The sequence below is a fragment of the Convolutriloba macropyga genome, unplaced genomic scaffold (assembly GCF_964194025.1).
Source record: "Convolutriloba macropyga unplaced genomic scaffold, txConMacr16.3 SCAFFOLD_3337, whole genome shotgun sequence".
In the NCBI taxonomy this organism is placed as follows: domain Eukaryota; kingdom Metazoa; phylum Xenacoelomorpha; order Acoela; family Convolutidae; genus Convolutriloba; species Convolutriloba macropyga.
The window spans coordinates 2281-17517 of NW_027453341.1; the positions used below are offsets into that span (position 1 = coordinate 2281).

Here is a 15237-nt window from a genome sequence, read left to right on the forward strand (position 1 = left end):
TTCTATCCATGGAGATGGAATCAGACCAAACTACGTATGTATTTGATTTCCTCGCTCAGAGCCGCTTTGCTAAACTTAATGGCATCAAGAAATAATTCTGGCTTTTGATTAAATGGAATAACAACTTCAGAATTGTCCTGAACAAAAACAGAAGCGAAACAATTGTTAAAACATTCTGCATTGGTCTTCTACCCAAAAACTTCTTGTTCCATGTACACCATTTTCTCAGGCAGAGCTGGGTGTTTTGTTACTTGTCTCATTAATTTATTTGCATAGTTTGTTGGCCAGATTTTGTCTTTTTCAACGAAATGTTTCTTGTCCTTATTTAGAGAAATGGATAATTCATCTCTTAGTCGTGAAATTTTCTCTGCGTTTTGCGTTTTTTTCAAAGCTGTTCTGAGTTTATTTTCTAATTGGATACTGTTAGAAGACCTGTAAAAAGGCGCTTTGGTTCTTCTAGAGGTTTTGAGTGGAATTGCATTAGAAGACGATAGTTCTAATGTATGGTAAAAGGAGTCAATAATATTATCAGGTGAGTCAAATGAAGACATTCGAAAATTAAAATTGGTCGTAAATTCGTCCCAATTAGCTTTGCCAATATTTAAGCGTTTCATTTTAGGCAACATTTGATTACTTGGGTGAGATATGACCTTAACTTTAATTTCATACATTTTTGGAAAAAGACTTTCCAAATATGTACAATTTTTATGCTATGTAAATAAATTTGCATGTTTCTTTTAATTAAGCGTTTGTAGGTAATAGTTGGCTTCAGAGAATATCATGCTTTTTATTCAAAAATGTGAACTTACTCTTTCATTTTTGCGCCAACTTTGCCAAAAATGTCACACTTCATGGTCTTTTGTAGTGACAATGTTTGATCATGCGATGTCGGGCTATGACAGCAGTGATCCGTACGTATCATTAAAAAATAAAAACGTGATTGGAGAGAAAAACATGCTTTCTTCTTGGTAGTCATACTAGGATCATATATGGTTTCCTGGTAATCACTCAAGTATCATATAAGGTTTCTTGGTGATCGTACTGTTATCATGTATCATTTCTTTAGCTATAACAAGGATCGTTCGTTAAAATCAAGTATGTACAGTGTGAAGTCATGTATGATCCTTTTATGAAATGTAAGAAACTTCAGCCCGGAAATTACCATATGTCAATAAATCATCTTTGGTAATTTACTATACGATTTTACTATGATCGGTCGATCGAATGCAGTCATATTGACTGCTGTGATCTCTGTGCGAAATTTCACTGGTCTAACGATCGATTTAAACAATTCTGTGGATTTAGCTGACCTATCAATGGGACACCAACCGTGATGTCAGAATATTTGATAACATAGTAAATGTTTTAGAAGTAACCCCGGTTGGCGTCGGTGGCTTACACTGGCAACTTCTTTGTAACAAATGAACAAAAAGCACTGTTTGGCAACAAATTTGAGAATCATTAGACTTGCAAGACATAATTAGATAGATTAGATCTAGAACGGTTGTTTTTATCACCACACCCCCCGATAACGAGTATGCAAAATTAATATCAACTGGTTAAGTTTGGAATCATGATTTGTCCGCTACCAACATCTACACTCAAGCGAGTGGTTATTTATGCTAGTTATTTAATAGTTGTCATGTTTCTTACAATTGCTTGGCTCAACATACCTCCTAATTGTATTCAACAGCGAAGCAGTTTCCCAAATCAAGTCACTTTGACATCAGAAGAAATTGATTCAAGCTCCCGGTTAGAAAGTGCCCAAAGTAGTATGCGTGAGACTTTATCGAAAGATAAGTTCAAAAACAATATCAAAGACAAAAATAAGAATCCTGACATGAATGAAGAAATGCACTCCAATAGTGGCCCAAAACTACCACCCAAATTGCGGAAATTCTTCAACGCAAACTTGTTACAAAAACCTGCAATTGGTATTTACAAAACTGCTGAAGACATTCAAGTGGAGAGAATGAAAACTCTGCAAAGGTTCTGCAGCTCATCCAACAATAGAAAAATAGTTAGCGGAAAGTGTTCACGTGGGGAAAATGGACTAGTGTACTTGTTCGAGAAGTACAATGCCTTTGAATGTGGAGTAGCCAAAACAGGTACCATTAAACATGCATTTCTGTGCCCAAACACAGAGAGAAGAAAAATTAAATGCTATTTTTTATTCTGAGATTGCCACCTTTTTATCGACCGAAAACCGCAGTGGTCTGTACTTTTCTCATTTCCCATATTTTACAAAGGAAACCTAAGTTTCACAATAGTCGACTGGTTAGAATCTTTTGCAAAATAAAGCCCTGTCTGTTAAAAACAGTGGGATATTGTTACGGTATTCAGAAGCTTTCAGCGACTTGGATTTCACCTGAGATAAAAAAAAACTCAAAAAAGAGTATTTTAAATGATTGCTGATTGAACACTTTCTTTTTAATTTAAAAAAAGTAAAATTTAATCTTAATGGTTATAATCCGAAATTGGGGAAAACTTTTGATAAAAAAGATTTGTTTTTCAACCCAAATTCGGAAAACCGTTTTCTTTAAGACGGTCAGCGTAACAATGTTAACAACTATGTGGAGGTAATGTGACCAAATCCTTCACTCAGTAATTATGCATTGAAAAATTTGACTTTTCCTAAAAAACTTTGAATCAAAGCAAAGAACTATTACATTCTATTGACAAATCTTGAGGGAGAGAAACTGTTGAGCTTTAGTGGCATGTTTTGTATCAAAACGGCAGGCCCAGATTGCTTTTAATCAGTTAATTTATTTAAAAAATCCTCGATGAAGTTTAACAAAAACTTTCTTATGAGCTGCTTCTGACGAAATTGTAAAAATTTCTGGCTTAATTAATATTCCAAAGCAACATTTTGATCCTATTGTGTAATAATTTAGTTCATCAGTGTATCAAATTTTAGTATATGAAAAAACAAAGAATGCTACACTTTTGGAGCGCAGCAAAGGGTGTTGTTAATTTCAACGCAAACTTGTTACAAAAACCTGCAATTGGTATTTACAAAACTGCTGAAGACATTCAAGTGGAGAGAATGAAAACTCTGCAAAGGTTCTACAGCTCATCCAACAATAGAAAAATAGTTAGCGGAAAGTGTTCACGTGGGGAAAATGGACTAGTGTTCTTGTTCGAGAAGTACAATGCCTTTGAATGTGGAGTAGCCAAAACAGGTACCATTAAACATGCATTTCTGTGCCCAAACACAGAGAGAAGAAAAATTAAATGCTATTTTTTAATCTGAGATTGCCACCTTTTTATCGACCGAAAACCGCAGTGGTCTGTACTTTTCTCATTTCCCATATTTTACAAAGGAAACCTAAGTTTCAGAATAGTCGACTGGTTAGAATCTTTTGCAAAATAAAGCCCTGTCTGTTAAATACAGTGGGATATTGTTACGGTATTCAGAAGCTTTCAGCGACTTGGATTTCACCTGAGATAAAAAAAAACTCAAAAAAGAGTATTTTAAATGATTGCTGATTGAACACTTTCTTTTTAATTTAAAAAAAGTAAAATTTAATCTTAATGGTTATAATCCGAAATTGGGGAAAACTTTTGATAAAAAAGATTTGTTTTTCAACCCAAATTCGGAAAACCGTTTTCTTTAAGACGGTCAGCGTAACAATGTTAACAACTATGTGGAGGTAATGTGACCAAATCCTTCACTCAGTAATTATGCATTGAAAAATTTGACTTTTCCTAAAAAACTTTGAATCAAAGCAAAGAACTATTACATTGTATTGACAAATCTTGAGGGAGAGAAACTGTTGAGCTTTAGTGGCATGTTTTGTATCAAAACGGGAGGCCCAGATTGCTTTTAATCAGTTAATTTATTTAAAAAATCCTCGATGAAGTTTAACAAAAACTTTCTTATGAGCTGCTTCTGACGAAATTGTAAAAATTTCTGGCAAAATTAATATTACAAAGCAACATTTTGATCCTATTGTGTAATAATTTAGTTCATCAGTGTATTAAATTTTAGTATATGAAAAAACAAAGAATGCTACACTTTTGGAGCGCAGCAAAGTGTGTTGTTAATTTCAACGCAAACTTGTTACAAAAACCTGCAATTGGTTTTTACAAAACTGCTGAAGACATTCAAGTGGAGAGAATGAAAACTCTGCAAAGGTTCTGCAGCTCATCCAACAATAGAAAAATAGTTAGCGGAAAGTGTTCACGTGGGGAAAATGGACTAGTGTACTTGTTCGAGAAGTACAATTCCTTTGAATGTGGAGTAGCCAAAACAGGTACCATTAAACATGCATTTCTGTGCCCAAACACAGAGAGAAGAAAAATTAAATGCTATTTTTTATTCTGAGATTGCCACCTTTTTATCGACAGAAAACCGCAGTGGTCTGTACTTTTCTCATTTCCCATATTTTACAAAGGAAACCTAAGTTTCACAATAGTCGACTGGTTAGAATCGTTTGCAAAGTAAAGCCCTGTCTGTTAAAAACAGTGGGATATTGTTACGGTATTCAGAAGCTTTCAGCGACTTGGATTTCACCTGAGATAAAAAAAAACTCAAAAAAGAGTATTTTAAATGATTGCTGATTGAAAACTTTCTTTTTAATTTAAAAAAAGTAAAATTTAATCTTAATGGTTTTAATCCGAAATTGGGGAAAACTTTTGATAAAAAAGATTCGTTTTTCAACCCGAATTCGGAAAACCGTTTTCTTTAAGACGGTCAGCGTAACAATGTTAACAACAATGTGGAGGTAATGTGACCAAATCCTTCACTCAGTAATTATGCATTGAAAAATTTGACTTTTCCTAAAAAACTTTGAACCAAAGCAAAGAACTATTACATTGTATTGACAAATCTTGAGGGAGAGAAACTGTTGAGCTTTAGTGGCATGTTTTGTATCAAAACGGCAGGCCCAGATTGCTTTTAATCAGTTAATTTATTTAAAAAATCCTCGATGAAGTTTAACAAAAACTTTCTTATGAGCTGCTTCTGACGAAATTGTAAAAATTTCTGGCAAAATTAATATTCCAAAGCAACATTTTGATCCTATTGTGTAATAATTTAGTTCATCAGTGTATTAAATTTTAGTATATGAAAAAACAAAGAATGCTACACTTTTGGAGCGCAGCAAAGGGTGTTGTTAATTTTTTATCAGGAACAAGTGACTACTTTTTTCATTTTTCTTCCCTAATCTTCCCATGGGAGAGTATGAGTAAAAAAGATCAGATTTCTTTAAACAATTGCAATCGCAAGCTCTAATTCCTCTGAAAAGAATGGTTTTGAAGATAACTTTTCCTTTGAGAAAATTTTTGCCCTTAGAAAACTAGTTTTCAGATGTGCGTAAGAAAGCGGCTGCAAAAAATTTTGTGCGGGAATTTGCAGTTCTGGGTAAAATTTAGAAAGATTGAAAATATTTATGTTGATCCTAAACATTTTTAGAATACAGCAATTCTGAACACTTCAGCTCGAAAAAAGTCGAAAAAGGATCGAATTTCTGGACAAAAGATATAAAAACATCAGATGGGCATCAGACGCGGCGCGCAATTTGAAAATAAAAATTGCAAAATTTTGTCTGTTCGTAAAAAAATGCAGTTAGCTTAACGGAATAAAAACATCGAATATATCCATTTCTGGTGTTTTGCTCAGTTTTTGATTAATTTCGCGGTCATAAATGGTCTGCTGACAAATTCAGAACATGAAAGAAGATAAGTTCAAAAAAAATTTGATTTAAACAAAAACGATTGAAAAGAACAATTACAGCATGAGAAACGGAATATTCATCTGTGATTGACAGAAAAATCATGCTTGAAAAATTTTTCAATAACAAAACTAAATAAAACCAAGAAGTATCGTATGAGACTATTTATAATCTGGAAGATATAAAAAACGATTAACCTGATTTAACAAAAGGAGATATTAAATGTTTGTCCCTTGTTGTAGATTTCTGTTGCAACAGAGAAAAATTGCTTCTAATAATGCATGCATCTGAGGAACCCAATTATGAACATACTCAAGATATGATTATTAATAACTTGATGAGGCCACCCTACGTTTTATTAATTAACCGTGTTCAAATTTCAAGTTTAAATTTATTTTCCAAAGTTTCTTTTTCGTGGTAAAGGACGTTTTAAAACACAGATTTTTTCTTTACCTAACAGTTTGTTCGAGGTATGTTATTGTTCCTCCATTTCAAAATGTTTTTTTTTCTGTGAGTTCTAACTTCACCTCTTGCCGCCCCTTGATCAATCAAGTCGTTATTGAGTGTTCTCTGTTGCTCTCCCAAAAATTTCATAAAGGATTTTCTTGTCTGTGTTATCTGGCCATTGTTGAATTTTGCGAACACAATTCGTCCATTTTTTCACTAATTCTCACAACCTTTTATATGATTAGCTCAGGTTTTTGAGCGTGTGTGCTTAAATTGGTGACAGTAAGAAAATTTGTTTTAAATAGTTATAACCCTTTGTTTACAACCGTTAAAGTTTTTAAGGTGCATGTTTTCGGGGCTAACGTAAAGAATAGTGACAAAATTTTGTCACTGTTTTCTACGCTATAATTAACCTCTCAACGCGTTATATGTGTCACTGTTGCAGTATCTAAGAATTAGGATCAATCAGACCGAGATGAATGAAAGCCTTATTGTTTATTACTTTCAGAAACGTCCTTTAATGACCAGCTCTCTATATCAGAATTAATAAGTGAAACATATATCAAGTGGTAGATTTAAAATTGATTATCTCAATCTTGATGGAATGCTGACTTTTTTGAATTATTGAGGATGAATTGATTTGACTGGCTAAAATAGTTTTTGGTGATTCCGCCCAAAAATTGTTTTACTGGTTTTAAAAAACGAATTGATTTGAAGATTTCGATTTATTTTTGACGATTTCAGGAACAAGTGACCATTTCTTTCAATTTTTTTTTTCGTTATAGTCCCATTGGAGAGAACGTGTAAAAACAGCAGCTTTAATTGAACAATTGCAATCAGCAGCTCTTTTTTCCTCAGAAAAATTGGTTTTTAATATGATTTTTCCTTAGAGAAAATGTTGTACCTTAAAAAACTAGTTATCAGACGTGCGTGAGAAACGGGCTGCTAAAATTTTTGAGCGAAAAATTGCAATTTTGAATAAAATTTAGGAACATTGAAAACAATCATATTGATCCTAAAAACTTTTTGAATACAGCACTTCTGAACTTTTTGACTAGAAAAAAAAGCAAAAAATGAACAAGTTAAAATTTTTTGGACAAAAGAGAAAGGACATCAGATGGGCATCAGATGCGTTGCGCATTTTTAAAGCTAAAAATTGAAAAATTTGTCTGTTCGTTAACATAAATTATATATTTAGCTTAATGTAATAAAGTCATTGCATATATATTTTTCTGATGTTTTGCTCAGTTATAAAAGCTCTGCTGACAATTCCAGAACGATGAAAGGGGATAAGTTCAAAAAAACCTTGATTTAAACGAAAACGATTGAAAAGAACATATACCACACAAGAAGAGGCATTTTCATCTGTGCTTGACAAAAAAAATAATGCATGAAGAAACTTCACAACAACAACATTAAGTAGAACCAAGAAGGAACGTATGAGACTATTTACTATCTGGAATATTTAAGAAATGATTAAACTGATTTAACAAAAAGTATTATTAAATGTTTGGCCCTTGCTCAAAGATTTCTGCGGTAACAAAAAAAGACTTCTAACAATTCATGCCTCCGGGGAACCTAATGATCTGTTTACTGTTAACTTTATAAAGCCACCCAAACTTCTATTTATTAAGCGTTGTTCAAATTTCCAGTTTATTTTTGATTTTCAAAGTTTATTTTTCATGGCCATGGATTTATTTTCGTTAAACTTTATATTTATGTTATCTCACTCTCAACACTTACTGTTTTAAAACACAGATACTTTATTTAGCTACTAGAATGTTAGAGGTATGTTATTTTTCCTCCATTTCAAAATGTTTTTTTTTCAAGAACTCATCTTTAGTTTTGAGATTATAGAGTGAGTCACAAATTAATATCCTATTGAAATACAGTTAATTTTGACTAAGAACTGCTGCAATATCCGGCCCTGAGTTCTCGCTCTGCTTCTTGCCTCCCCCTGATCAAGTCATTTTTGAGTGTTCTCTTGTAAAAAATAGTTCTCAAAGGATTTTCTTGTCTTCGTTATCTGGCCAATGTTGGATTTTTCGAAAACATTTTGTTCATTTTCATTAACTCTCACAACCATTTTTATGATTAGCTGAGGTTTTCGAGCGTGTGTGCTTAAATTGGTGACACTAGGGAAATTTGTTTCAAATTTTCTCCAAGCTTGGTTATAACTGTTAAAGTTTTTACGGTGCATGTTTTTGGGGCTAATGTAAAGAATAGTGACAATATTTTGTCAATGTTTTCTTCTCTATTAATAACCTTTCCACGCGTCTTGTATGTCACAGTTGCAATATCTAAGAATTAGGATTAATTAGAACGAAATAAAAGAGCCTAAATGTTTATTAATTTTAGAAATGTCCCTGAATTACAAGCTTTATATATCAAAATTATTAAGTGAAACATATATCAAGTGGTAGATTTAAAATAGATTATATCAATCTTGATGGAATGCTGATTTTTTTTAATTATTGAGAATTAATTGATTTGACTGGCTAAAATAGTTTTTGGTGATTCCGCCCCAAAACTATTCTACTGGTTTTAAAGAAAATTGATTTCAACATTTCGATTTATTTTTTGACGATTTCAATTAAATTTTGACTAACTGAACGATTAATCAACACAGTTAAACAGGAATCATTTTTTTTCAATTTAACAAGACTGAAATAGCAGAATCCTAATATGCCTTTCATGCTCTATAACTTAATTTGAGTCGAGGAGAACAGTACAATGGAAAATGGACTGAGTAATCCTAAATGGAAAAACTGACCGAGCCCTAATCTTTATAGCACTGTAGACTGTCGCAGGAGTGTTTGAATTGGTGAAGCATATAATTTTTCACCTGAACAGATGTAGATTCTGGCCACCAAGAAGTTCTTATAACATCTTCTAGCTAGCTTTCAGAAAACCCGTTTACTATAAAACAATCATAACTATCTATATTTTCGAGGTCAAAGCGTAAGAGAAAGCAAGGGTAGCAACCTGATATGCATGATGAAGAAATTTCAAGACTAGACGTCTCCAAAAACTAGGTTGTTGTTAATGATGAAAAATTAAGACTCAATGATAACTAGAAAAGAAAATGAACGCTTTTGCGGCTATTCGTTAAAGATTAGGAGAAATCTTTACTATTAATCAGTTGATCAGAGCTTGCAAAGTATACCTTCAACCAGCTATCCAATACAGTGTGCTGTTTTAATCAGCTCTAGAAAAAATTATGCTTTTTGATTCTATAATTGAAAGAACTATTAGAAAAATTTTTATCAGCAAAAAAGGTGATAGTGTTATGCATTATCAGGCAGCCAATAGAATCAATTCAACCTTGGAGATGCGCTTGTATGAGCTCCCAAAAAGAAAACTTAAGATAATACTTGTAAAGAGTGTTATTGATCTGGTAAGTTGCTTCATTAAAAACTCTAAAGCAAAGTCATCTAATAGAAAATGTAAAAACTTGCGGTCAAAAAATTACCCGATAAATTCTTATTCAAATTAATTTAGATTTTCTTTTTAACTTCTTCCCAAACTTTTGTATCTCACTTTAAACACTAAGGACCTTCAATAACCAAAGCGTTGTGATTAATCAAATTTTTAAGACCATATTTATTTATTTATTTATTTATTTATTTATTTATTTATTTATTTATTTATTTATTTATTTATTTATTTATTTATTTATTTATTTATTTATTTATTTATTTATTTATTTATTTATTTATTTATTTATTTATTTATTTATTTATTTATTTATTTATTTATTTATTTATTTATTTATTTATTTATTCATTTATTTATTTATTTATGAGCACTAAGAGCATAATTAGGGAATAAGGAGACAAAAACAGCAGTGAAAACTGCACTCATGATGAGGTTGAATTGTTCTCGGCTGTTTATATTCTCGAAATAAATCTTGCTAACCAACACAAGTTCTATTTATCACTTTAGTTTGCCGATGTTCCCCGAGCAGAATTACAACCAAATTGCTGCATATAATTTGATGTTCTCACCATGATAGAGAAATGTGTGTAAATAAACATATATGATCACAAGTTTGCGCCATTATTTAACAATTTGGGTTTGGACAGTAGATATTTTTGCCCTTAAATAGGTAGGGAAAAATTAAACATCACTTAATATTGAGTTTTGTTTTGAGCGGAAATTGACAGACCTTTTCTGATAAATGATACCAACTTTTGTTGGTAAAGAAAATATAAAATAACGATAGTGGTTGCTTCTATAATTGCCTAAGGCCAACAAATACTCTGAACCTGCACACTTCGTTGAGTAAGACGGAATAAAAAATCTTTTAAATAAAAGTTTCTACCATCGCTTGGCTTTCAAGTGATACCACTAATGTCTTTCTACGTCAATTATATCGTTTGGTTAATATTTGCGAGATTTAGGATTTGCTGAGATTCTGAAAGTTATTTTTTTCGAGGTTATCGAAAACCATTGAAAAAAATTTGAATGCTTTACCTTCCCTATTTGACCCTGCACCGACTAAACTACACATACCTCATTTCGCGGCTATCGACCAAATATAGTGTAAATAACCTCAAGTTTTTCACGTATTACCAAGATTCTCTTTCTTAAGATGAGCGTATTGAGCATGTGTAGAAACTTGTTACACAGAGCAAATCTAGTTCATATTTGCCCCTTTCCCATGTATAGAATATCTAAATAGCGAAACGAAAGAGAGCGTAATTGGTGATTAATTTCAGAAATGTCCCTCTAGTTACTAATTTTTGCAATAAATTGTTAATAATTGGTCTTAAGTGAATACTAACAATATTCGGGAACAATTTCTAGGCTATTTAAATGCTCAAAACGGTTTCGTTCCCCTTAAAAAACGCAGTTTTTTTGAAATTTAATTTTATGGCATTAACCACGTAATGCTAATTCGATGCCATTGTGCCCATGTGATTTAGTTTTTTCATTGTGCCCATGTTTATCATGCTGCGGATTTTTAAATTCAAGAGTTTGCAACTTTAAATCTCCGAGATAGATGTTATTTTGTTTTCTATTTATTTGAACGTTTCCAATTAACCTGAAAAATTGAATTTTACAAAAAAAGCTAAATATACAAGTTATTATAACTTTACCAATATTCTATCGTAAAATATAAGAAGATTTTCCCTTTATCTATAAAAATTCTCTATATGATAAGTTTTTTCCTCGTCGCTTCACGTTTCGAGTTTATCCTATCAATAGGTTATCATATTGAGTCGATATTACAAAGGAAGTAGAATGTTTAGGACAGGGTAGCGCAACAAATTTATTGATACCAGTTATAACACCCTAGAGATTGAAGCTCCTTAAGCTCAAATGGCGAGTCTCCTGTTTTCAGAGTTAGATTATTTAATTTTAAGAGATTCAAAAATAGTAAAAATTCAACGCAAATGGTTGTTTATATCCCCAATATTTAACAAACAGAAAATTTTTTAGAAAGGTTTACCATATCAAAAATCAGGCAATTCTGGGGCCTATCGGATGATGCCATTTCACATATTTACATGCAAAACTATACTTCAGTTGAAATCGTTCAAAAGTTTTTTTGCTCAATCAATATTACAAAATAATTATCAGGATTTGATCACTATACAGCTCAAGGTTTATTCAATTTCTTTTTCTAAATTGTTGCCTGCAATTTTCATTATGAACTTGTAAGTTTTGTTTTCTTTGTGAGTTTAGTAGCTTTTTCTTCTATTTTTTAGCTCCAATAAAGCCACTCTTAATGTTGCCGCTAGATGAGAATCTGGATTCGCCATAAGCTTTTGCCCTTTGTTGTTCCAGTTTCTTTTGTGATAGTGCTTTTCTCAGACTAATATCATGCCTGTTGGTCGATTAACTAAATTGATTTGTTCTCTGCTATTTCTCTGATTAAGTGGTTCTTTTTCCAATGTTATTGGATCCCTTGAGGCTTTGGATTAGTTGCAAGTACTATGTATTTCTGATAGTTTTATCCGCTAGCTGTCGGCTCACCTTTTTCGTTCCTCAGATCTTTGTGAACGCCTTGCATGAAGACTGCTTCTTAAACTGTAGCTGCTAGCATCCCATCGTAATTGGTCTCACAAGATAAGGAGGGAGTGGTCTGTTGCTTTTTCGCTAGCCACCTGACTGATTTTTATCATTGTCTCCGAGCTTGAAATAGTAGCCTGTCATCCAACGTCGGTTATTGGCATCAACATTCCCCTCTGCATCTGTTTGGCCATCTAGACCATTGTTGCTGGTTGATGGGAAAAGTGTGACAGCTGTAGTTTTTTCAAAACGCTGTAGATATCTCAACGCGCGTTTTGAGGCTTCGAAATACTCAAGAATGAGATCGTTGATGAAGAATGATAGAACAACTGTGACCTACATGTCTGTTTAGCGAGATTATTGCTTAGCGAGATTCAGTAAGGAACCTAAAAGACTTCTGGACGCAAGTGCATGTTGTCGGGGCCATTGAAAGTCCATGTGACTCATCCCAGCGGTCAGATTGCTCTTGGTGTAAACTCCTCAAGAAGCCAAACAACATCTTCCGCTTTCAAAGCTGCTTCCCGAGACGTCCACCAATATCGGCGTGGGCTACCTGAGACCGTTTCCCGTCATTCATTGAGATGCAGAAGTGAAGACCTACATCTGCTTATTCACTTGTTTGGTTACCAGAGCAATTCACCTGGAAGTTGCAGACGGCCTCAGCACAGACAAGTGTTTGACAGCAATCCGACACTTCATCGCTCGACGAGGTCAATATCCTTTTGTTTTTGTCAGACAACGGATCCAACTTCCTGGTAGCAAGAAAGCAGATCGGACGAAGACAACTGAGGCTGGACCACGATTACATTAAAGATCCGCTACTGAACACAGTCTGTCGAATGGAAGCTCAGCGCCCCTTTTGCTCCTCACTTCGGTGGAGTGTGGGAGACACTTGTTCAGTGTGTCAAAAGAGTTCTTCTGTTGAACCTCGGTTTCGCAAAACTCACCCCAGATTTCTTTGCCACAATCGCCAGTGAAGCCGATTGTCTTGTCAACTCGAGTCCACTCATCCACGCGAGAACCAGCCACGAAGTCGACAATCCACTTACCCCAAACCATTTCTTGCTTGAAAGGCTCTTTTGCAATGTTCCTGGAGCCGTTTTGAACGAAACAGTTACTTTAAAGAATTCGACCTGGACACAGGTGAAGCAGAGTTGGAAGAGGCTGCTAACCGAGTATGTTCCTTCGCTGAACAAACGACAGAAGTGGACGTCTTATGAAGCTGAAACGAGTCACACGGACTCTTACCGGCCCCGAAAAAACATAGCTACGTCATGCGAGGTTAAGACCGCTTTAGGCAAATAAAACAGATCAGCAGTAAAACTTATGCGTGTTTACCCCAACTCCCTAGCAGGTTAGGTTTAGGTTCTGTGGGCCCCGAGGATGTTAATGCCTCACATTAACTTTGCTGATTTTACCGCAATTGTAAGATTGATTCTTGTATCTTTTTAAACCAAAATTGTAAAAGAATGAGAAGTCGATTGTAACGGGATGCAAAATGCTTTGATTGTATTGGTTTATATAGAGAAACTAAACATGTGAAACAAAGTAAATGGATCTTTATGAAGAGAAACGACAGGATACGATGGACAAGATGCTCTATGTCGTATTCAGTGCATCTACTCTTACTTGGTCTTCCTGCGTTGTTTCTAGTTTCAGGTTGTTTTCGGCTAATTTTTGGGTATTTTGCAGAAACAGCTCATTTTGTGAACAGCTCATAGGAACTTTCCAGCTATTGGTTACGATTTTGTTTTACAAGACAATATATCTTGATGCAGTGTTAACATGCTTGCCCATTATATTACGCAATTATCCCAAATGAGTGGATTTTAGGGGCTGAAATTATTACAGATATTGAACAAAGTTTAAATCCCACAAGTAAAAAAGATGAAAAAAGTTTTTAGAGATTTTCCTAATTGGTCTCTTTTCTATCAGGATCCAGCAGCCGGACACGCATCTTTTGGCCTCTTTTTCACAATCAAACCGTGCCAAGCTCTTCTAAATATGAACACAGGTCTTCCGACAAAGCTGTAAAGAAAGTTACCCAAAATGAAATAACAGCCAACCCTGAAAAATATCGCAGCTACTCTACCCGATTTTTGTTCACCCGTGACCCATTCAACAGAGCACTTTCGGGCTATTTTGATAAAGTGGAGCGTAATGGTTGGCTTGGTGGTAAAAACACGTCATTGAGCCAATATTTTGGAATGTCAATTTCGGGAAAAACACAAAACGGCCATTTCGCAGAGCAACTTTCAGTTTGCAACCCCTGCGCGCTGAACATAACGTTTGTTGCAAGAACAGAAACGTTTATGAATGACCTCGGTATTATTGTGAACAACTTGACAAGCATGCAGGAGAAAATACAAATTTCGCCAACTAATCAAAACTTGTACGATCCTTCAAAACCTGCAAATAAGTCGAAATACGATAAAAACAAAATTAGGAGTTTGTCTTTGGATACCATCTTCGAATTCATTTGGGCTTATAGATACGATTATTTGGCTTATGGTTTCAACCCCCACAACACTTTGATGCAATTTTTGCATATGAAAGGCAATTCAAATTGAGTCTTCTATTAACACTGGCTATAAAAGTTCATCTTTTCCTATTATTTAAAAGTTGCATTCTAAACTCATACTTTCATCATTTTTATCATTCAAGGTACTTACTTGTCAATCAAATTTAATTCAATGGTTTTTAAATCCTTTTTATAAATAAAGTTGACGCTTAGAATATTTTTATTTCAGTTAGGATCTATGTTCTAAAACATTTTACACAACCAGATAAAAACAGCTTGCATACAAGATCACATTTAATGTCTCTCACACAAACACATCACAGGTTATTTCTTAATATAATCTATTCATCATTTTGAAGATGCCATCTGCGCTTCTATTTCATTGCCAGGACAGACGGAACGGACAGACAGATACGGCATAATTACGATCATGGTTAAGTCAATATTTGCCGATCGATGTTTTCATGGTTCACAGTTGTGAGAGGTATCATTAGAACGCTCGTTAAGCGTAGAATATCAAATGAAAAGGATTTTTGATGTCGTACTACTCTAATGAACGTACTAATAATAGGAAAG

General features: G+C 33.8%; 1 protein-coding gene across 1 annotated transcript; it reads left to right on the forward strand.

The window, feature by feature from the left end:
- The first annotated feature begins 1642 nt into the window (after positions 1-1642).
- On the forward strand, positions 1643-14845 carry LOC142358224 (carbohydrate sulfotransferase 9-like). Its single transcript, XM_075409672.1, has 2 exons — positions 1643-2108; positions 14076-14845. The coding sequence occupies exons 1-2, from the start codon at positions 1643-1645 to the stop codon at positions 14708-14710; spliced, it is 1101 nt and encodes a 366-aa protein (XP_075265787.1). The 3' UTR covers positions 14711-14845.
- The last annotated feature ends 392 nt before the right edge of the window (positions 14846-15237 follow it).